Source organism: Schistocerca gregaria, chromosome 5 (genome assembly GCF_023897955.1).
Source record: "Schistocerca gregaria isolate iqSchGreg1 chromosome 5, iqSchGreg1.2, whole genome shotgun sequence".
In the NCBI taxonomy this organism is placed as follows: Eukaryota; Metazoa; Arthropoda; class Insecta; order Orthoptera; family Acrididae; genus Schistocerca; species Schistocerca gregaria.
The window spans coordinates 526,532,732-526,551,713 of record NC_064924.1 but is presented as its reverse complement, the minus strand read 5'-3'; the positions used below and the strand labels follow the sequence as shown (position 1 = coordinate 526,551,713).

General features: G+C 41.8%; 1 protein-coding gene across 2 annotated transcripts in view; it reads right to left on the bottom strand.

Annotated features, from left to right (window-relative positions):
* Window positions 1-18,982, bottom strand: part of LOC126272435 (N-alpha-acetyltransferase 35, NatC auxiliary subunit) — a 137,386-nt gene that overhangs the window by 44,714 nt on the left and 73,690 nt on the right. For both annotated transcript variants that reach the window (XM_049975305.1, XM_049975306.1), the window contains exons 6-7: window positions 8,846-9,044; window positions 8,217-8,398 (exon numbers count right to left, since the gene is read on the bottom strand). In XM_049975305.1, coding sequence (XP_049831262.1) covers window positions 8,217-8,398; window positions 8,846-9,044 — 381 coding nt within the window. The remainder of the gene's footprint in view (window positions 1-8,216; window positions 8,399-8,845; window positions 9,045-18,982) is intronic.

Sequence of the window (18,982 nt, the reverse complement as noted above, 5' to 3'; positions counted from 1 at the left end):
GTGCTACAGAAGAATGCTGAAGACTACATGTGTAGATCACATGACTAATGAGGAGGTACTGAACAGAATTAGGGAGAAGAGGATTTTGGGGCGCAACTTGACCAGAAGAAGGGATCGGTTGGTGGGACATGTTCTGAGGCATCAAGGGATCACCAATTTAGTATTGGTGGGCAGCATGGAGGGTAAAAACCGTAGAGAGAGACCAAGAGATGAATACACTAAACAGATTCAGATGGATGTAGGTTGCAGTAAGTACTGGGAGTTGATGAAGCTTGCACAGGATAGAGTAGCATGGAGAGCTGCATCAAACCAGTCTCTGGACTGAAGACGACGACGACAACAGCACTCAGTACTTGGGGAGAATAGAGAACTAGTTGTTTCACAAGAACATTTCTGAATTCATGCTGACTATGCACCAACAGATCATTTTTCTCAAATTAATTCTTAATGTTCAAACACAGTATATGTCCCAAAATCCTACTGCAAATCAATGTCAGTGATATGGGTCTGTAATTCATCAGACTACTACTACTACTACTACTAATACTACTACTACTACTACTACTACTGCCTCTCTGAAGTATTGGTGTGACCTGTGCACCTTTCCAGTCTTTAGATATGAACCTTTCATCGAGCGAGCGGTTGTGTATGATAAGTACAGAGCTATTTTATCAGCATACTCTGAAAGGAATGTGACTGGTATACAATCTGGACTGGAGGACTTGATTTTATTAAGTGATTTGAGATGTTTTGCTCCACGGTAAATATCCACCTCTAAGTAACTTGCGTTAGTAGTAGATCTTGATTAAAGTTCTGCAAAACTTGTGTTTTGTATCTCTGCTTTAGTGGCACTGTCACTGGTAACATTATCAACGCTGCTGCACAGGGAAGATATTGACTGTATATTGCCAGTGGAGTACCGCACATATGACTACAATCCCTATGGATTTTCTGGCAGATTTCAAGAGATGGTTTCATTATGGGAACAATCAAGACAATTCCACATTGAAGTTTTTGCTGCAGTTTGAGCTTATCTAACACTTTGCTAATCTTGGAGATTTTGCATTCTTTTAAATTTGGCATGTTTTTTTGTTGCTTCTGCAACAATGTTCTAACCTGTTTTGCATACCACTGGAGGTCAGTCCTGTCTCTTATTAATCTATTTTGTATAAATCCCTCCATTGCTGTCGATACTATTTCCCTGAATTAAGGCGCAACTGTTCTACACTTACATATTTAGGGAGGAATGGTGCTGTCTCTCACGAAGGCATCAACCATATTTTTACCCGATTTTTTTCAAACAGATGTATTTTGCATTCACTTTTGATGGGTGTGGGTGATACAGTATTCAGTCTCACTAGAACAGTTTTGTCTCACTAATCCCTGTAATCTGTCATAATGCCCCGTTTGCTTGGGATAATTTGATGCGATGAGATTCTGTATGTTTTCGCAATCACTTCCAATTTGAGTGGGTTCCTGAACTAATTGTTCAAAATACTTTTCAGAGAAGTCACTTAATATGATTTCACACAATGTTTTATGTCTACCTACTTCTTTGACATACTGAGGGTAAGTCCTGCACCCTGTGATTGAGAAGTTCCATATCGGGAGGGGGGGAATGCAGATGTGTGGCTTCTGCTGCCTTTAGAGACCCTGTGTGACCCATAAATTTTAGTACCAGCGTTTCCTAGTGTAACGCCCCATATTGAAGTAAGACGCCCCACATTGGGTGCCAGAGTGTAGCAGGTCAGAAGTCGCTGCAGAAAAATAAGAGTAAAATTTAAATACTTCTTTCTTCTCATTATGTGCTCAAGTCTTCTTTCGGTGTTGTAGGTTTCAAGGTGGCTTGGGAGATAGGTGAGAAGTTGCATACAAACATGTGGTGAACAAACAGTTCTTTATAAATTTGTTCAGCTTGGACAGTCATGCAGAAGTGCCCCTCTGTAGTTTGGCACAGCATTCTATCATGGTGCTTCCTCTTGTAGCAACGGGTGGGGCAGTGCAGTGTGTGATCAACACACGGGTGGGGCAGTGCAGTGTGTGATCAACACATGCTGCCAAGGAAGGCAGTGGGTTGACCTGGCAATGGTGATATGCTGGGGCTGAGTGGACAAAGAAAACCGAGCACTGCTAGTGACCCTCTGTGGTGGGAAGTGGCTGGTGAAGTGAACAGGTGTGGAGCTACCCAGAGTCTAGCTCTTAACCAACAGCTAGAGAGTGATAGCAGACTGCTCATTGAGATGATGCTCAAGCGATGGCTGCCAGGGCATGGGCAATCAGGCAGTGGACCCACACTCAAGAGCCTGGTGATGGCTGTGGTGGTGGTAGCACCAGCAGCGTAGTTACACCCAAGACTCCAAGGCTGCTGCTGACACACTGGGTGCAGTTTCATTGCCCAGCTGATCAAACAATGATGAGCTGATTTGGGTGAGTTTTGATGCTGCTGGTCCCTTTTGAATTCGTGGTAGTGGCTGCATTTATGTATCACACCAAATGACCTGGAACATGGGCAACACTGGGGATGGCTGTCATATGTAGCAGCATGTCTGGCTGTCATAACTTCCTGAACGCCAGCCTGAGTGTTTCCAAGTGGAGCTCTGTTGACACAGAGGTGGTTGCTTCCACTTATCACACAGTGGACTGTGGCTGTGACCTGATTATAGCTCTGTGTTCTATCCTCTGCTTCATATTCTACTACAGTTTATTCCCTTACAACTCCTCCTTCCTAAGGAAAAAATCTTGCTCCATTACAGGCAGTTATTAATTTACAAGTATTTATACTTTACATTTACAACTGCACTTACATTTAGTCCTTCACATTATCTACACTTCTTTTTTTGGCCACACTTGCACTTGGTTCACCATAGAGAGTCTATATTTTCATTTACACATTCTTCACTTCAACTCAATTTTGTCCTGCTACCAGTTACATGATTTCAAGTCTTGGGAAAGGAATGTGCTTCAAGAAGGCACCCTATCAGCTAGTCTTCCCATTTAATATTTACATACCCATTTTCCCATTTCCCACGTTCTCTTATTACATACACTGATACATCTAATAACTAACAAGAAAAACCCAGGAAAATTCTCTCATATCACATTCCACATTTTCACAAACATTTTCTAACACTTTTCAATGTTGACATAAGAAGACCACGCATTCCTTCATCTGTATAACTCGTTTACATTGATCTTTAAGCATACTATCCTGTCACCTCATCATTATGACCTAACCAGTAATGAAAGCTATTTAAAACAGAACTGAGTCACTGGCAGTGTTACTATCTATGTGTACTCAGTTACACTCACCAGGCAAAATGTTATAATGAACACAATTCTCGAACTTTGTTCTCACAATACACAATAATACTTCACCATCATATTCCTCATGATACTTCATAATGAACCTCAGTATCTAAACTCAGATTCCCCTCATTCTGAGACCAATGTGTTACATTGCATGAGCTGCTCAGTGTCACTGTCTTACAACCTGGTTCACAGCCACTTTCCAGCTATACACTGCTACCTCTCACCTCCCAGAGACTATTTCCTAGTCTACCCTCGTGCCCATAATATACCTGCTGCTTTGGGTCAGTGTCGCACAATGCACAGACAGAAAATTTGAACCAGCCAATTCCATTGACACTCTCAGACCTTGCTTTACTTAGTCAGTGCTGAACTACCACTTGCTACATCTAGCATATATCTATCTATGTCTGCGAACTAAATCACATTCGCTAACTTCATACTACACACTTTACTAATTATTCCAACTGCTAATGTTTCCTACAAAAGTAAACCCACTAAGTACCAATGGATCACACATTCCAAGTAATCTAAATCTAACCTAAAAGCTCCTCTAACCTTTTACCTACACTTTACTGCTTACAATATTAATTCTACTTTATAAAATTCCTATTTACAGGAAAAACTTATAGCTATTTTGGCCTATTCCTTCATCCTCTTGGCACCCATGATTTGCCACGTCTAAGCCATCACTGGTCTGCGGAATGAACTATTTGAAGGCAAACCCAACAAAACACATCATTTAACTTGATGACAAGGCTAAATGGCCTTGTAAATTATGATGCATACAGGTTACTGGCAACAGGGGTTCATTATCAGATCATTCCCAAGCACTACAAATGAGCCTACTCCTGACATACTGATCAAAGATACAAATATACCAGAATACATGGATCCCATGAATGAAAATTAAAATTCTGTGCTGCTACTGGCACACGTTACTGTCCCAGCTGAATCACCCTTGCAGTCTTCTGCATCGGAATGCTGCAGATCTCCTTTATTGCCGTCGATCATCAGTGTCATTTCTGTCACCCAAAATGTAAAGGGACAGAAGAAAGCAGCTCCACAATGGGTGGCAAAATGTAGCAGATCAGAAGTAGTTGCAGAGATGCAGGAGTGAAACAAACAGTTGTTTCTTGTCATTGTATGCCTGGGTCTTCCTTGGACCAATGTCCAAGGGTTCACAGCAGGCTCAGCAGACAAGTGCAACACTGTGGGGAAGCTGCAGATGAACATAAACAGTTCTTTATCAATTTATTTAGTTTGGGCAGCCATTCAGATGTGCTTAACACATGCTGCTGGGACGGAAGCGCACTGACCTGGCGTACTCAGTATACCAGAGTTGAGATGAGGTGACAGAGGAGGCCAAACACCGCACTTGGCCCTCTGCAGCACATGGCGGCTGGCAGCAGTGACAGGTGCCGCGACAGGTCGTTGTACTGTACTGAGTCTAACTCTGAACTGATGGCTAGAGAGCAGTGGTGGACTGCTTGTTGACACGGTGGTGGAGTGTTAGCTGCCAGGGGTTGTCTTCAGTCCTGAGACTGGTTTGATGCAGCTCTCCATGTTACTCTATCCTGTGCAAGCTTCTTCATCTCCCAGTACCTACTGCAACCTACATCCTTTTGAATCTGCTTAGTGTATTCATCTCTTGGTCTCCCTCTACAATTTTTACCCTCCACACTGCCCTCCAATACTAAATTGGTGATACCTTGATGCCTCAGAACATGTCCTACCAACCGATCCCTTCTTCTAGTCAAGTTGTGCCACAAGCTCCTATTCTCCCCAATTCTATTCAATACCTCCTCATCAATTATGTGATCTACCCATCTAATCTTCAGCATTCTTCTGTAGCACCACATTTCGAAAGCTTCTATTCTCTTCTTGTCTAAACTATTTATCGTCCACGTTTCACTTCCATACATGGCTACAATCCATACAAATACTTTCAGAAATGACTTCCTGACATTTAAATCTATACTTGATGTTAACAAATTTCTCTTCTTCAGAAACGCTTTCCTTGCCATAGCCATTCTACATTTTATATCCTCTTCACTTCAACCATCATCAGTTATTTTGAACCCCAAACAGAAAAACTCCTTTATTACTTTCAGTGTCTCATTTCCTAATCTAATTCCCTCAGCATCACTAGACTTAATTCAACTACATTCCACTATCCTAGTTTGGCTTTTGTTGATGTTCATCTTATACCCTACATTCAAGACACTGTCCATTCCGTTCAGCTGCTCTTTCAATTCCTTTGCTGTCTCTGACAGAATTACAATGTCATCGGCGAACCTCAAAGTTTTTATTTCTTCTCCATGCATTCTAATACCTACTCCAAGTTTTTCTTTTGTTTCCTTTACTGCTTGCTCAATATACAGTTGAATAACGTCGGGTATAGGCTACAACCCTATCTCACTCCCTTCCCAACCACTGCTTACCTTTCATACCCCTCGACTCTTAACTGCCATCTGCTTTCTGTACAAATTGTAAATAGCCTTTCACTCCCTGTATTTTACCCCTGCCACCTTCAGAATTTGAATGAGAGTATTCCAATCAATATTGTCCAAAGCTTTCTCTAAGTCTATAGATGCTAGAAACGTAGGTTTGCCTTCCTTACTCTTTCTTCTAAGATAAGTCGTAGGGTCAGTATTGCCTCTCGTGTTCCAACATTTCTACGGAATCCAATCTTATCTTCCCCGAGGTCGGCTTCTATCAGTTTTTCCATTCGTCTGTAAAGAATTCACGTTAGTATTTTGCAGCTGTGACTTATTAAACTGATAGTTTGGTAATTTTCACATCTGTCAACACCTGCTTTCTTTGGGATTGGAATTATTATATTCTTCTTGAAGTCCGAGGGTATTTCGCCTGTCTCATACATCTTGCTCACGAGATGACAGAGTTTTGTCAGGACTGGCTCTCCCAAGGCTGTCAGTAGTTCTAATGGAATGTTGTCTACTCCTGGGGCCTTGTTTTGAATCAGGTCTTTCAGTGCTCTGTCAAACTCTTCACACAGTTTTGTATCTCCCATTTCGTCTTCATCTACATCCTCTTCCATTTCCATAATATTGTCCTCAAGTAAATCGCCCTTGTATAGACCCTCTATATACTCCTTCCACCTTTCTGCTTTCCCTTCTTTGCTTAGAACTGGGTTTTCATCAAAGCTCTTGATATTCATGCAAGTGAGTCTCCTTTCTCCAAAGGTCTCTTTAATTTTCCTGTAGGCAGTATCTATCATAGCCCTAGTGAGATAAGCTGTACATCCTTACATTTGTCTTCTAGCCATCCCTGCTTAGCCATTTTGCACTTCCTGTCAATCTCATTTTTGAGACTTTTGGATTACTTTTTGCCTGCTTCATTTACTGCATTTTTATATTTTCTCCTTTCATCAATTAAATTAAATACTACTTCTGTTACCCAAGGGTTTCTACTAGCCCTCATCTTTTTACCTATTTGATCCTCTGCTGCCTTCATTATTTCATCTCTCAAAGCTACCCATTCTTCTTCTACTGTATTTCGTTCTCCTGTTCTTGTCAATCATTCCCTAATGCTCTCTCTAAAACTCTCTACAACTTCTGGTTCTTTCAGTTTATCCAGGTCCCATCTCCTTATATTCCCACCTTTTTGCGGTTTCTTCAGTTTTAATCTACAGTTCATAACCAATAGATTGTTGCCAGAGTCCACATGTGCCCCTGGAAATGTCTTACAATTTAAAACCTGGTTCCTAAATCTCTGTCTTACCATTATATAATCTATCTGATACCTTTTAGTATATCCAGGGTTCTTCCATGTATACAACCTTCTTTCATCATTCTTGAACCAAGTGTTAGCTGTGATTAAGTTATCTAGGGGCGCAGTCCGGAGCCGTGCGACTGCTACGGTCGCAGGTTCGAATCCTGCCTCGGGCATGGATGTGTGTGATGTCCTTTGGTTAGTTAGGTTTAAGTAGTTCTAAGTTCTAGGGGACTAATGACCAGAGAAGTTGAGTCCCATAGTGCTCAGAGCCATTTTTTTGTGATTAAGTTACGCTATACGCAAAATTCTACTAGGTGGCTTCCTCTTTCATTTCTTAGTCCCAATCCATATTCACCTACTATGTTTCCTTCTCTCCCTTTTCCTACTCTCGAATTCCAGTCACCCATGACTATTAAATTTTCACCTCCCTTCATTACCTGAATAATTTCTTTTATCTCATCATAGATTTCATCAATTTCTTCGTCATCTGCAGAGCTAGTTGACATATAAACTTGTACTACTATAGTAGACGTGGTCTTCGTGTGTCTCTTGGCCACAATAATGCATTCACTATGCTGTTTGTAGTAGCTTACCCGTACTCCTATTTTTTTATTCATTATTAAACCTACTCCTGCATTACTCCTATTTGATTTCGTATTTATAACCCTGTACTCACCTAACACCGAACTTCACTTATTCCCATTATATCTAACTTTAACCTATCCATTTCCCTTTTTAAATTTTCTAACCTACCTGCCCGATTAAGGGATCTGACATTCCACGCTCCGATCCGTAGAATGCTAGTATTCTTTCTCCTGGTAACGTCGTCTTCTTGAGTGGGTTATGATTACACTACATGCACCTCTACAACAATGAGCGATCAAACAAATAATGTGAGGTTATGACTCATTATGTGTATCATCCATAACATGGTTACTCTGCTGTATTCCTCACAGGTATTTTAAGGATCCAAACAGAAAATGGAAACTATAAAAGTTACTATTACCTTTATTTATGAACTATCATCATATCACACTTTGAATTAGTCAACCATATCTCTCAAGTAACAACAAAGATGTCTTTTTATTAAAGTACCTGTCTAGAAAAAGAAACACCTACAATATAGTAACATAGTAAATGATTGAAAATACATAAATAGGCAGTGAACTTACCAGTGCAGAGTGGAAAGATGTATAGTTAGTAATTTTGCAAACCACTTTCAGTCTGTTTAATAGCTCCTCAAAATATTCAAAGGCTTCAATCCGAGATTTTATTTTTGTATAGCGTGGAAAAGTTGGTGGCAGCAGACGTTGATTAACAAGGGGATCAAATCCCATTATTGTTGGATGATCGGCTGAAATGAAATTTAAATTAAAATCAGTGAACTATTTCAAGAGCTTGTGCTGAAAAATGACAGCTTGCATCACTTTTGTATATAAGGAGAGAATTAAATAACACAATAACTCTATTTCCATCTATCTCATGCAAGAAGATATTTTTCATGCAAATAGGCCAACAGATACCAGAAGACCAACAGCGATCCCTCTAAAAGTAATAATTATAAACTTAACTCATAGGTTGAGTGACACTGAATTTTCCACATTAGAATAATGAGGTTGTAATTTTTTGTTTCCAGATAAAGATCTGTCAAAAGTAATATCACAATGTCTGTAGGTGAACAGAAGGATTGGACTTGAGAAAACACACACACACACAAACTGTATAACTATGCAGGTACACACAAAAAATTTCAAGGCGCTTTGAGTTAAAAGACAAATCATCATTTCAAATATGTATTTACATTCAACTTCAGGTTGCACTCCACGACCAACAGTGCGATGAACAGTAGACAACAATTCCAGGCAGCTGGAAAGAAGTCGGGGGCAATCAGCAAGAGTTGCTGAAGTTAGTTGTTGATCTCGGCGCCCGAGTGTGCATAAGGCCTGATACAAAAGTCTTGTTAATTTGATACGTGATATCAATGCCACAAGATCATCATGCTGAAAGAAGAAGAAGAAAATGTATATTACCACAACAATTAAACTCATCTGTTACAACTTTGCTTATTCTTAAGCATTCTAACAATATTATTAAGTAAAACACAACATTAAAAGAGTGACATTAATTACAAATTTACTTACAATCGGTAATGCAAATACTTTGAAATGTGAGGAAATAAAACAGTCAGCAGACATCTAAAAAGGTCAGTTGTAGTAAAAATTGTGTAGCTGCAAATTTTTGCACAATGCTAAGGGACAGTATCATGGACGACATACTAAAAATCCTGACCAGTGGTGAGTGAGTGCTGGGAGGAGGGTGGGTTTAAAGGTCACTTTGTTAGGTTATTCTCAAATAACTCTAAAGCCACAGCTTATAGTAAAAATATTGTCCAGTACAAAATTATAGTACAGTGCAACCTCTCAAGAAGACCACCCCCTTCAAGCCAACCCTGTCTTTACATGACTGCTTTTTAAGGAACAGAAATAAACTTCCATAAGAGTGACGTATCTTTATCCCCTTTAAGATGACCACTTCTTTACCCGACCAACAACCAGTCTTTAACTAACAATGTACTCCCGTTATGATGACCACCAATAATCAATGAAGAGGAAATTAGAATAATGTATTACTGTAACGTTCCTTGTCAACAATCTCAAAAATTTCATTGCCATTGTTACTTCTAATAGCCAACAGTTCTGATTTTTCCTCTGCAGTGAACGGTCAAGACTACTTCCAATAAAATAATAGTAGTAGTTCTTTCACTACAACAGTGAATATCTGTTATTACAGACAGAGTGAAAAAGGAAAATCTCAGAATCAATGTGCAAGGGAGTTTAACTGTGGAAAAAGCCAAATTTAGAATACAATTGCAAATTCCAGCAAGTGTGTTAAGGAATCGGAAGAAACTTCCAACAAAAATTCAAAGAAAAGATGGTGGCAACCATTTGAAGACATTAATAATGCTGTTTTAGAGTGGTTTAATAAAGCACATCATAAAGGATTGCCTATTAGTCGACTGATGCTACAAGAAAAAGCTCTTAAATTTGCTTCTTATCTCGGAGTTCCTAATTTCAACGCAAGCAACGGCTGGTTGGACCAATTTCATGTTCAACACAGTATTGTTTTCTGAGCAGTCTGTGGAGAAAGTGCAGAAGTCAATTAAGATGCTTTATCTGACTGTAATTCAGGGCTTAGTGCAGTTACAAGTGGCTGTTATGATAGTGACATTAATATTTTTTTAAAGCTATTTCAAACAAAACACAAACTGTGAAGGATGATCAATGTAAAGACACAAAATGGTGAAACAAAGATTAACAATCAGTCTTTGTGCTAACTTCTGTCGTGGAAAAGAAGAACCACTACTGGTATATACAGCAAATTGTCCACTGTAATTCCGAAATAATGACATTTCTTTGCTTGTTGTTTCTTGGCACGCTAATACTTGGTGTCTCTTGGCATGCAAGCTTCTGCATTTCCTAATTGCAAAAATGGACAACGCCATATCTGTGTATGATCTAGCTAAGTCTGTGACCACTAGGTGATGGCATCAGCTGGATTAAAGTGCATGAAATGAAATGAAAAACGAAATAATTGGAAAATGCTTCATTAATTCTGATTTTCAGTCTTTACAAAATGTGGACATTGGAGGAGGAGGAGGAGGAGGAGGTGGTGGCGAGGAATCAATAAACATCCACAGCCACCTGTGTGATGATGCCAATACTGAACTGGATATTTCTACAGTGAACAAAGAAATTGAATGCTTCAGTATCACTTTAGCAGTTGTTGTCATTAATTGTGTTTAAATGATTGTGTTCAATATCACATTTCAACTTGATCACCTTTTAATAAGACCACCACTCCAGAAGACCACTTTCTCAGAAAAATTCAAGTGGTCGTCTTAAAGAAGTTTCTCTGTATATTAAGTTTCTTATAAAAAATGTCCTATTCATTTTTTTTTTCTTTACGAGCAGATGACATAAGAAGAATGCCGGTGGCGGCAGATGTAAAGAACAGCCTGATAGAGGGCAAATAGCTCAGCTGTGAAGACCGAACAAAGGCCATGGAGCCGGTATTTGAGACTGTGTGCTCCAACAATAAAAGAACCCCCGACACCGTCACTAGTCTTAAGAGTCATCTGTATAAATGAAGATCGTATTAATGAACTTCAAACAAAGTTCGACAAACCGCGAGCGGTATACCGAAGCTTTGGTAGCCTCCTTTCGGAGCGAGCTGAGGTCAAGGTGAACGCGAACCTGAGCCTGGAGCCAAGGTGGCGTTTGGCTCTCGCCCACTCTAAAGGTTGCAGGGAGTGGAAAATCAAGTAGCTGAAGGAGGCGATGAAAGCGAACTCCAGGGGGTAGCAGGGCAGATACATACAACCCGTATTGCTGGTCGAGAGAGTCATCAAAAAAGGAACGATAAGACGAGTGGTTGGGCATTGATAATAGCCAACAGGCATACTGACGGAGCAGTATATCGCGCTGGTAGGTTAGTGGCAATTCACCAGTTTCAGCATGATGACTCTGGATGGGACTAGTATAGAACGCTCCGATCGCAAGACATAATGTCCCATGTTGTATAGAGTTGAGGCGGCGTAACATGGTCCCATAATCCAGCTTTGAGCAGACGATCGACCGATATAGGCAAAGTAGGATGGTTCGATTCGCTCCCCACAACGTACCACTGAGAACACAGAGGACATTTAGGGAACGGGTACAACGGGCAGCCAGATATGACACATGTGGAGACCAGCTAAGTTTCCTGCCAAATGTAAGACCTAAAAATTTTGTCATCTCCACGAATGGGAGAGCAACAGGACTGAGATGTGAGGAATAAGGGCAGTGGGAAAAACTCTTTGTAGGGCCAGAAGTTAATACAGACCGTCTTCTCGGTAGAAAAACGGAAGCCATTGGTGACACTCAAAGGACTAAAGATGGTCAAGACAACACTGAAGACAGCACTCCAGGAAACATGTACGCTGTGCACTGCAGTTGATGGTAAAATCGTCCACGAAAAGGGAGCCTAATACATAAGCTGGGAGGCAATCCATTATTGGATTGATCGCTATAGCGAAGAGAGCGATGCTCAAAACTGATCCCTGTGGCACCCCATTCTCCTGGTGAAAGGCATTGGACAGGACAGAACCCACACATACACTGAACTAGCGATCCATTAAAAATGCATTGATAAAAAGAGGGAGGCGACCGCAAAGGTCCCACGTATGCACGGTGCAGAGAATGCCCACCCTCCAACAGGTGTATTAAGCCTTCTCCAAATCAAAGAACACAGCTGCGGTCGGGCTCTTCTGGAAGAAGTTATTCATTATGAAGGTCGACAAGGTAACCAGATGGCCAACAGCAGAGCGGCGCCTATGAAATCCACATTGTACACTGGTAAGTAGGCCTCAAGATTCGAGCAGCCAAACCAAATGAGAGTTAACTATTCATTCCATCACCTTACCGCCACAGCTGGTAAGGGAAATGGGTCGATAACTGGAAGGCAAGTGCTTGTCCTTCCCCGGCTTAGGAACTGGGACAACAATAGATTCATGCCAGCATGTGGGAACATGACCCTCAATCCAGATGCGATTATAAGTACGAAGAAGAAAACCTTTACCTGCAGGAGAAAGGTTCTTCAGCATCTGAATATGAATAGAATCAGGCCTCAGGGCGGAGAACCATGACTGGGCAAGTGCACTTTCTAGTTCCTGCATGGTGAATGAGACATTATAACTTTCATGATTCGAGGAGTGGAGGTAGGTGGCCTTGCCTCCTCTGCCTGTTAACGTGAGAGGAAGGAAGGGTGGTAATTTGCGGAGCTCAAAACCTCTGCGAAAAATTGGCCGAAGGCATTAGAGACCTAACTCAAGGACCACAAGGACGTCATTCACGACTGTCAAGCCAGAAACTGGTGAATGGGCCTTAGTGCCAGATAGCCGGCGCAGGCTACCCCAGACAAAAGGAGGAGTAAAACTGTTGAAGGAGCTTGTGAAAGCAGCCCAGCTGGCTTTCTTTAATAACACAATGACACTGCACACGTAATTGTTTATAATTAATAAATTCGCTATCGTAGAGTGGCGTTTAAAGGTGCGTAAAGCACGTCGACGAGCATGCATAGCATCTCTACATGCTGCGGTCCACCGGGGGACCGGTACGCGATGTTGAGAAGAAGTAGTATGAGGTATGGAATATTCAGCAGCAGTGAGAATGACTTCCATGAGGTGTACGACCTGACTATTGCAGCTTGCGAAGTGTTGATCCTGAAATGTCGCCCTGGAAGAGAAGAGCCCCCAGTCTGCTTTGGAGATGTTCCAACAAGTTGAGCATGGAGATGGGGTATGATGCAGCAGATGGATAACACAAGGGAAATGGTCACTCGAATATGTATCAGAAAGAGCGTACTACTCAAACTGACGTGCAAGTTGGGTATTACATATAGAGGGATCTAAATGGGAATAGGTGCGAGTTGTGTCCGAAAGAAAAGTAGGGGTGCCAGTATTGAGGCAGACGAGATTGAGGTGGTTGAGAAGGTCTGCTAACAGAAACTCTCGGGCAGGATGCTGGAGAGCCCCAAAGGGGATGGTGGGCATTGAAGTCTCCAGTCAACAAAAATGGTGCAGGTAGCTGAGCAATAATTTGCATCAAGTCTGCCCTAGTAATGGCAGACAATGATGGAGTGTAAACAGTACAAATGGAAAATGTAGAAGCGGGGAGAGTAATTTGACAACTGCCTGCAGATCGGGGTGCAATGTGATTGGATCATAGTAGACATCATCCCAGACCAGCAACTTAACCCCTCCATGAGCCAGAATACCTGCCACAGGGGGTAGGTCAAAATGCACAGAGGTATGGTGTGTCAAGTCAGTATGATCGCATGGGCGTAGCTTCGTTTCCTGGAGAGCTACTATGAGCGGACAGTGCAAAGCGTAGCAGCAACTTTAAGTCGTCTCGGTCGGAGCGAATGCTGCGAATATACCAATGAAGATGTGCCACCGTGAGAAGAAAAAGAAAAAGGAGAAGCAAGAAGGGGTCACCTTAAAGGCTGCTGAGGGCCTGGCTTCGAGCGAGCACTGCTGCCGCTATCAATAGGTGGAGAGTCATTGTCCATTTTTTCAATAGGTTCGTCGGCCACCATGTTAAGGTGGTCGGGAGAGGGAGCTTCCTCCGCCGGTGAACGGCCAGAGGTTCTGCTACCAGCAGTGCAGCCAGGCAAAATGGATGACGGCCTGGGGTGGCAAATGTTGGGTGGCGCAGGAGAAGAAATGTGCCGTGGCGGAGAAGGAGAACTTTTCTTCCTATGAGCCTTCCTGGAAGTTCATTTAGTTGAAGTACTGGTCGATGGAGGACGGTTCCTTCTTGAAGGCCTGTGTATCTGACTTCTGGGTCTTGGCCTTGGCAGAAGCTGATGAAGGTAGTTGCGTCTTAGGGGTGACGAGAGGAAGAGTAGACGTTGACCTGGCGATCTTAGCACTGGCCGAACGGACAACCGTAGTGATAAACGTCAGATTGCATGTCTGCGTTGATACCTCCCTGGTAGGCCGAGGAGAGGTGAGGACGGTACTTTATTTCCCCGCTGGGAGCAGCGTGGCCTTCCTACTAGCAAAAAGCTTGCGAGCAGCCAAGGTGGACAATTTTTCTTTGACACAAATTTCCTGTATACAGCGTTCATCCTTGTAGGTGGGACAGTCGCGAGAGGATGCTGCATGGTCACCCTGACAGTTCACGCAACGAGGAGATGGAGGTGGACAGTCACCCTCATGGGTGTCCCTGCCACAAGCGACATATTTAATTTAGCCACATTAGAACAAGACTGCCGGGTGTGGTTAAAACGCTGACACTGGTAGCAGCGCATAGGTGTCAGGACATAGGGGCGAACACAACGCGGACACTTTTGAATGTGGAGCAATCAGTATGCCGGACACATTGTCTAGGAATGTGCCATTAGACAAGAAGAGGCCATACATCTTGACAATAAGACACATAATGACTGAACATCCACTGTAGCAACATTCCGGAAGCACTGAGGAGATGAGCCTCAGGGAGGACCAGAAAGGATTTACTGAGACCCTGACAGCCATCACCCAATCTCTGCACCTTGGATCGCAAAGCAGCAGAGTCCCTGTGAATCCTGAGTTGTACCTCAGTGCTCCAGGGCTAACTATCTGGGCAAATGGGAAATCTAGCTTGGTTCTGATACCTAGTACAGTAGTGTAATGTGGTGCAGTGTAGTGCTGCATGGCGTACTGTTGTACAGCAATGTAGTTTAGACTTATAAATTACAAAATTTGTTATCCAGCAAGGCAGGATAGTGTACCAAACCAGGAGATGTGCCTTCTGGATTCCAAATGAACATGTATCTGTGCACCAGATGGCCAAAAAGAATATGTGGACTTTTTCTTTTTTAAAAAATATTTTCTTTTTTATGTACACATTTTATGTAGATTTTTTCCGCTCAAAACGCCATAATGCTTAGTTATACTAACACATTTGAAATTGTCTTAAAATATTATGAGCTATATCCATGCCAATTCACATGCAGCAATTGATCTGTTCTTGTGCCAAGATAACACACTAAATGAAAACAGCAAATAAATAATGTTAACATGAGCAAATAAATAATGTTAACATGCTGTTCATTGGTATGGCAGCAGAAGTTAAGCATTTTCTCTTCACTGTGTAGAGTTAATTGCAGGTAGAAAGAAACTAAAACAATTAACTATTTCAGATTTTTTAAAAAAATATGCACAAAATTTAAATTGTTTTAATTTCATACACTGAGTATGTAAAGAGAATGACAGGAAGAGTAATTTATTCATTTTTGCTTGCTGTGTTTCCAATACTTTCCTGTACTTTACACTTTCTTGCAGTTATACTTTTTTGGGTCAGGTCACTGTAAAGTGTAAAACGGGGGTTTTACTGTGTATGTAAATAAATGTGATAGTGACACACACATACAAAGATGGTGGTATCATATACATAAGATATAAAATGTCAGTGCATTGGAAGAGTTGTCTTTTGTACTCAGGTGAGTCATGTGCAAAAGGTTCCCCGTCATGATTATGGCCACGCAATGGGAATTAATGGACTGTGAAAGAGGAATGGTAGTTGGAGCTAGAAGGGGCACTTAGAAAGTGTTAACGAGTTCAATATTTCAAGATCCACAGTGTCAAGAATGTGCCACGAAAACCAAATTTCAAGCATTGCCTTTCACCACAGACAATGCAGTGACTAAAGGCCTTCACTTAACGATCAAGAACAGTGACATTTGTGTTGTCAGTACTAACAGACAAGCAACACTGCATGAAATAACAGCTGAAATCAATGTGGGATGTATGATGAAAGTATCCATTACAAGAGTGTGGTGAAATTTGGCATTAATGGGCAATGGCAGCAGATGATTGATGTGAGGGCCTTTACTAACAGCATGACATTGTCTGCAGCATCTCTCCTGCGTTTGTCACCACATCGATTTGACCCTAGATGATGAAAACAAAGGCCTGGTCAGAAGAGTCCCAATGTCTTTTGGTAAGAGCTGATGATAGGGTTTGAGTGTGGAGCAGAGCCCACGAAACCATGGACCCAAGCAGTCAATAAGGCACTGTGCAAGGTGGTGGTGGCTTCTTAATGGTGTGAGCTGGGTTTACACGGAACTGACTGGGTCCTCTGGTTCATGTAAACTGATTGTTGCCTGGAAATGGTTATGTTCGACTACTTGGAAACCATTTGCAACCATTCATCGATTTCATGTTCCCAAACAATGGTGGAATTTTTATGGAGACAATGTGATATGTCACAGGGTCCCAACTGTTGGCTACAGTTTGAAGAACATTCAGGGCAATTTGAGAGAATGTTTTGTCCCTCCTAATCGTCCAAGATGAATCCCATCCAACATTTATGGGACATAATCAAGAGGTAAGCTCATGCACAAAATGCTGCACCAGCCACAATTTCACAATTATGGACAGCTATAGATGCAGCATGGCCCAATATTTCTCCTGGGGACTTCCAACGACTTGCCGAGCCCATGCCACACCGAGTTGCTGCAGTAAGCCAGGCAAAAAGAGGTCCGACATAATATTAGGAGGTACCCATGACCTGTGACATCAGTGTGCATATACAGGGTTAATCACCTAAAACTCGCACCACAAATATTGCGGAAATGGAGAGAGCTACTGATGTGTGGTTTTCACCGAATGTATTGGTAGTCAGGGGCTCATATTGTTAGCCAATCAACAGATTGTAATAATTCATATAAAGCGTATTTTTTTCTGCACGTATACACTTTTCTAAATGGAAAAGTACCTACTGACATTTACAAACTAAAAGTAGGGTAAATTAGAGTGTTAGTTGTGTTTGTTGCAGGATTCTAGTGCAACTCATTTATGAGATATCTTATTTTGAAAAGTTTCCACACCAAAACTCGTACAATACCTGTAGTAGCGCACACTAATGAAGAACACAAGTGCATACACAAGTTGTGTGGATTCTTATGAGTAATAAGACAACTGATAACTCAATACAAGTTTTCAGTCTGGCATGGAACAACTGCTGCACCCTTACTAGCATTTCAGCAGAGATATCTAAGTAGGGTGCGGTAATACATCATTATCATTGGATGTCCCCCCCATGAACCATGGACCTTGCCGTTGGTGGGGAGGCTTGCGTGCCTCAGCGATACAGATGGCCGTACCGTAGGTGCAACCACAACGGAGGGGTATCTGTTGAGAGGCCAGACAAACGTGTGGTTCCTGAAGAGGGGCAGCAGCCTTTTCAGTAGTTGCAGGGGCAACAGTCTGGATGATTGACTGATCTGGCCTTGCAACATTAACCAAAACGGCCTTGCTGTGCTGGTACTGCGAACGGCTGAAAGCAAGGGGAAACTACAGCCGTAATTTTTCCCGAGGACATGCAGCTTTACTGTATGATTAAATGATGATGGCGTCCTCTTGGGTAAAATATTCTGGAGGTAAAATAGTCCCCCATTCGGATCTCCGGGCGGGGACTACTCAGGAGGACGTCGTTATCAGGAGAAAGAAAACTGGCGTTCTACGGATCGGAGCGTGGAATGTCAGATCCCTTAATCGGGCAGGTAGGTTAGAAAATTTAAAAAGGGAAATGGATAGGTTAAAGTTAGATATAATGGGAATTAGTGAAGTTCGGTGTTAGGTGAGTACAGGGTTATAAATACGAAATCAAATAGGAGTAATGCAGGAGTAGGTTTAATAATGAATAAAAAAATAGGAGTACGGGTAAGCTACTACAAACAGCATAGTGAATGCATTATTGTAGCCAAGAGACACACGAAGCCCACGTCTACTATAGTAGTACAAGTTTATATGTCAACTAGCTCTGCAGATGACGAAGAAATTGATGAAATCTATGATGAGATAAAAGAAATTATTCAGGTAATGAAGGGAGGTGAAAATTTAATAGTCATGGGTGACTGGAATTCGAGAGTAGGAAAAGGGAGAGAAGGAAACATAGTAGGTGAATATGGATTGGGACTAAGAAATGAAAGAGGAAGCCACCTAGTAGAATTTTGCACAGAGCACAACTTAATTATAGCTAACACTTGGTTTAAGAATCATGAAAGAAGGTTGTATACGTGGAAGAACCCTGGAGATACTAAAAGGTATCAAGTAGATTATATAATGGTAAAACAGAGATTTAGGAACCAGGTTTTAAGTTGTAAGACATTTCCAGGGGCAGATGTGGACTCGGACCACAATCTATTGGTTATGACCTGTAGATTAAAAGTGAAGAAACTGCAAAAATGTGGGAAATTAAGGAGATGGGACCTGGATAAACTGAAAGAACCAGAGGTTGTACAGAGTTTCAGGGAGAGAATAAGGGGACAATTGACAGGAATAGGGGAAAGAAATACCGTAGAAGAAGAATGGGTAGCTCTGAGGGATGAAGTAGTGAAGGCAGCAGAGGAT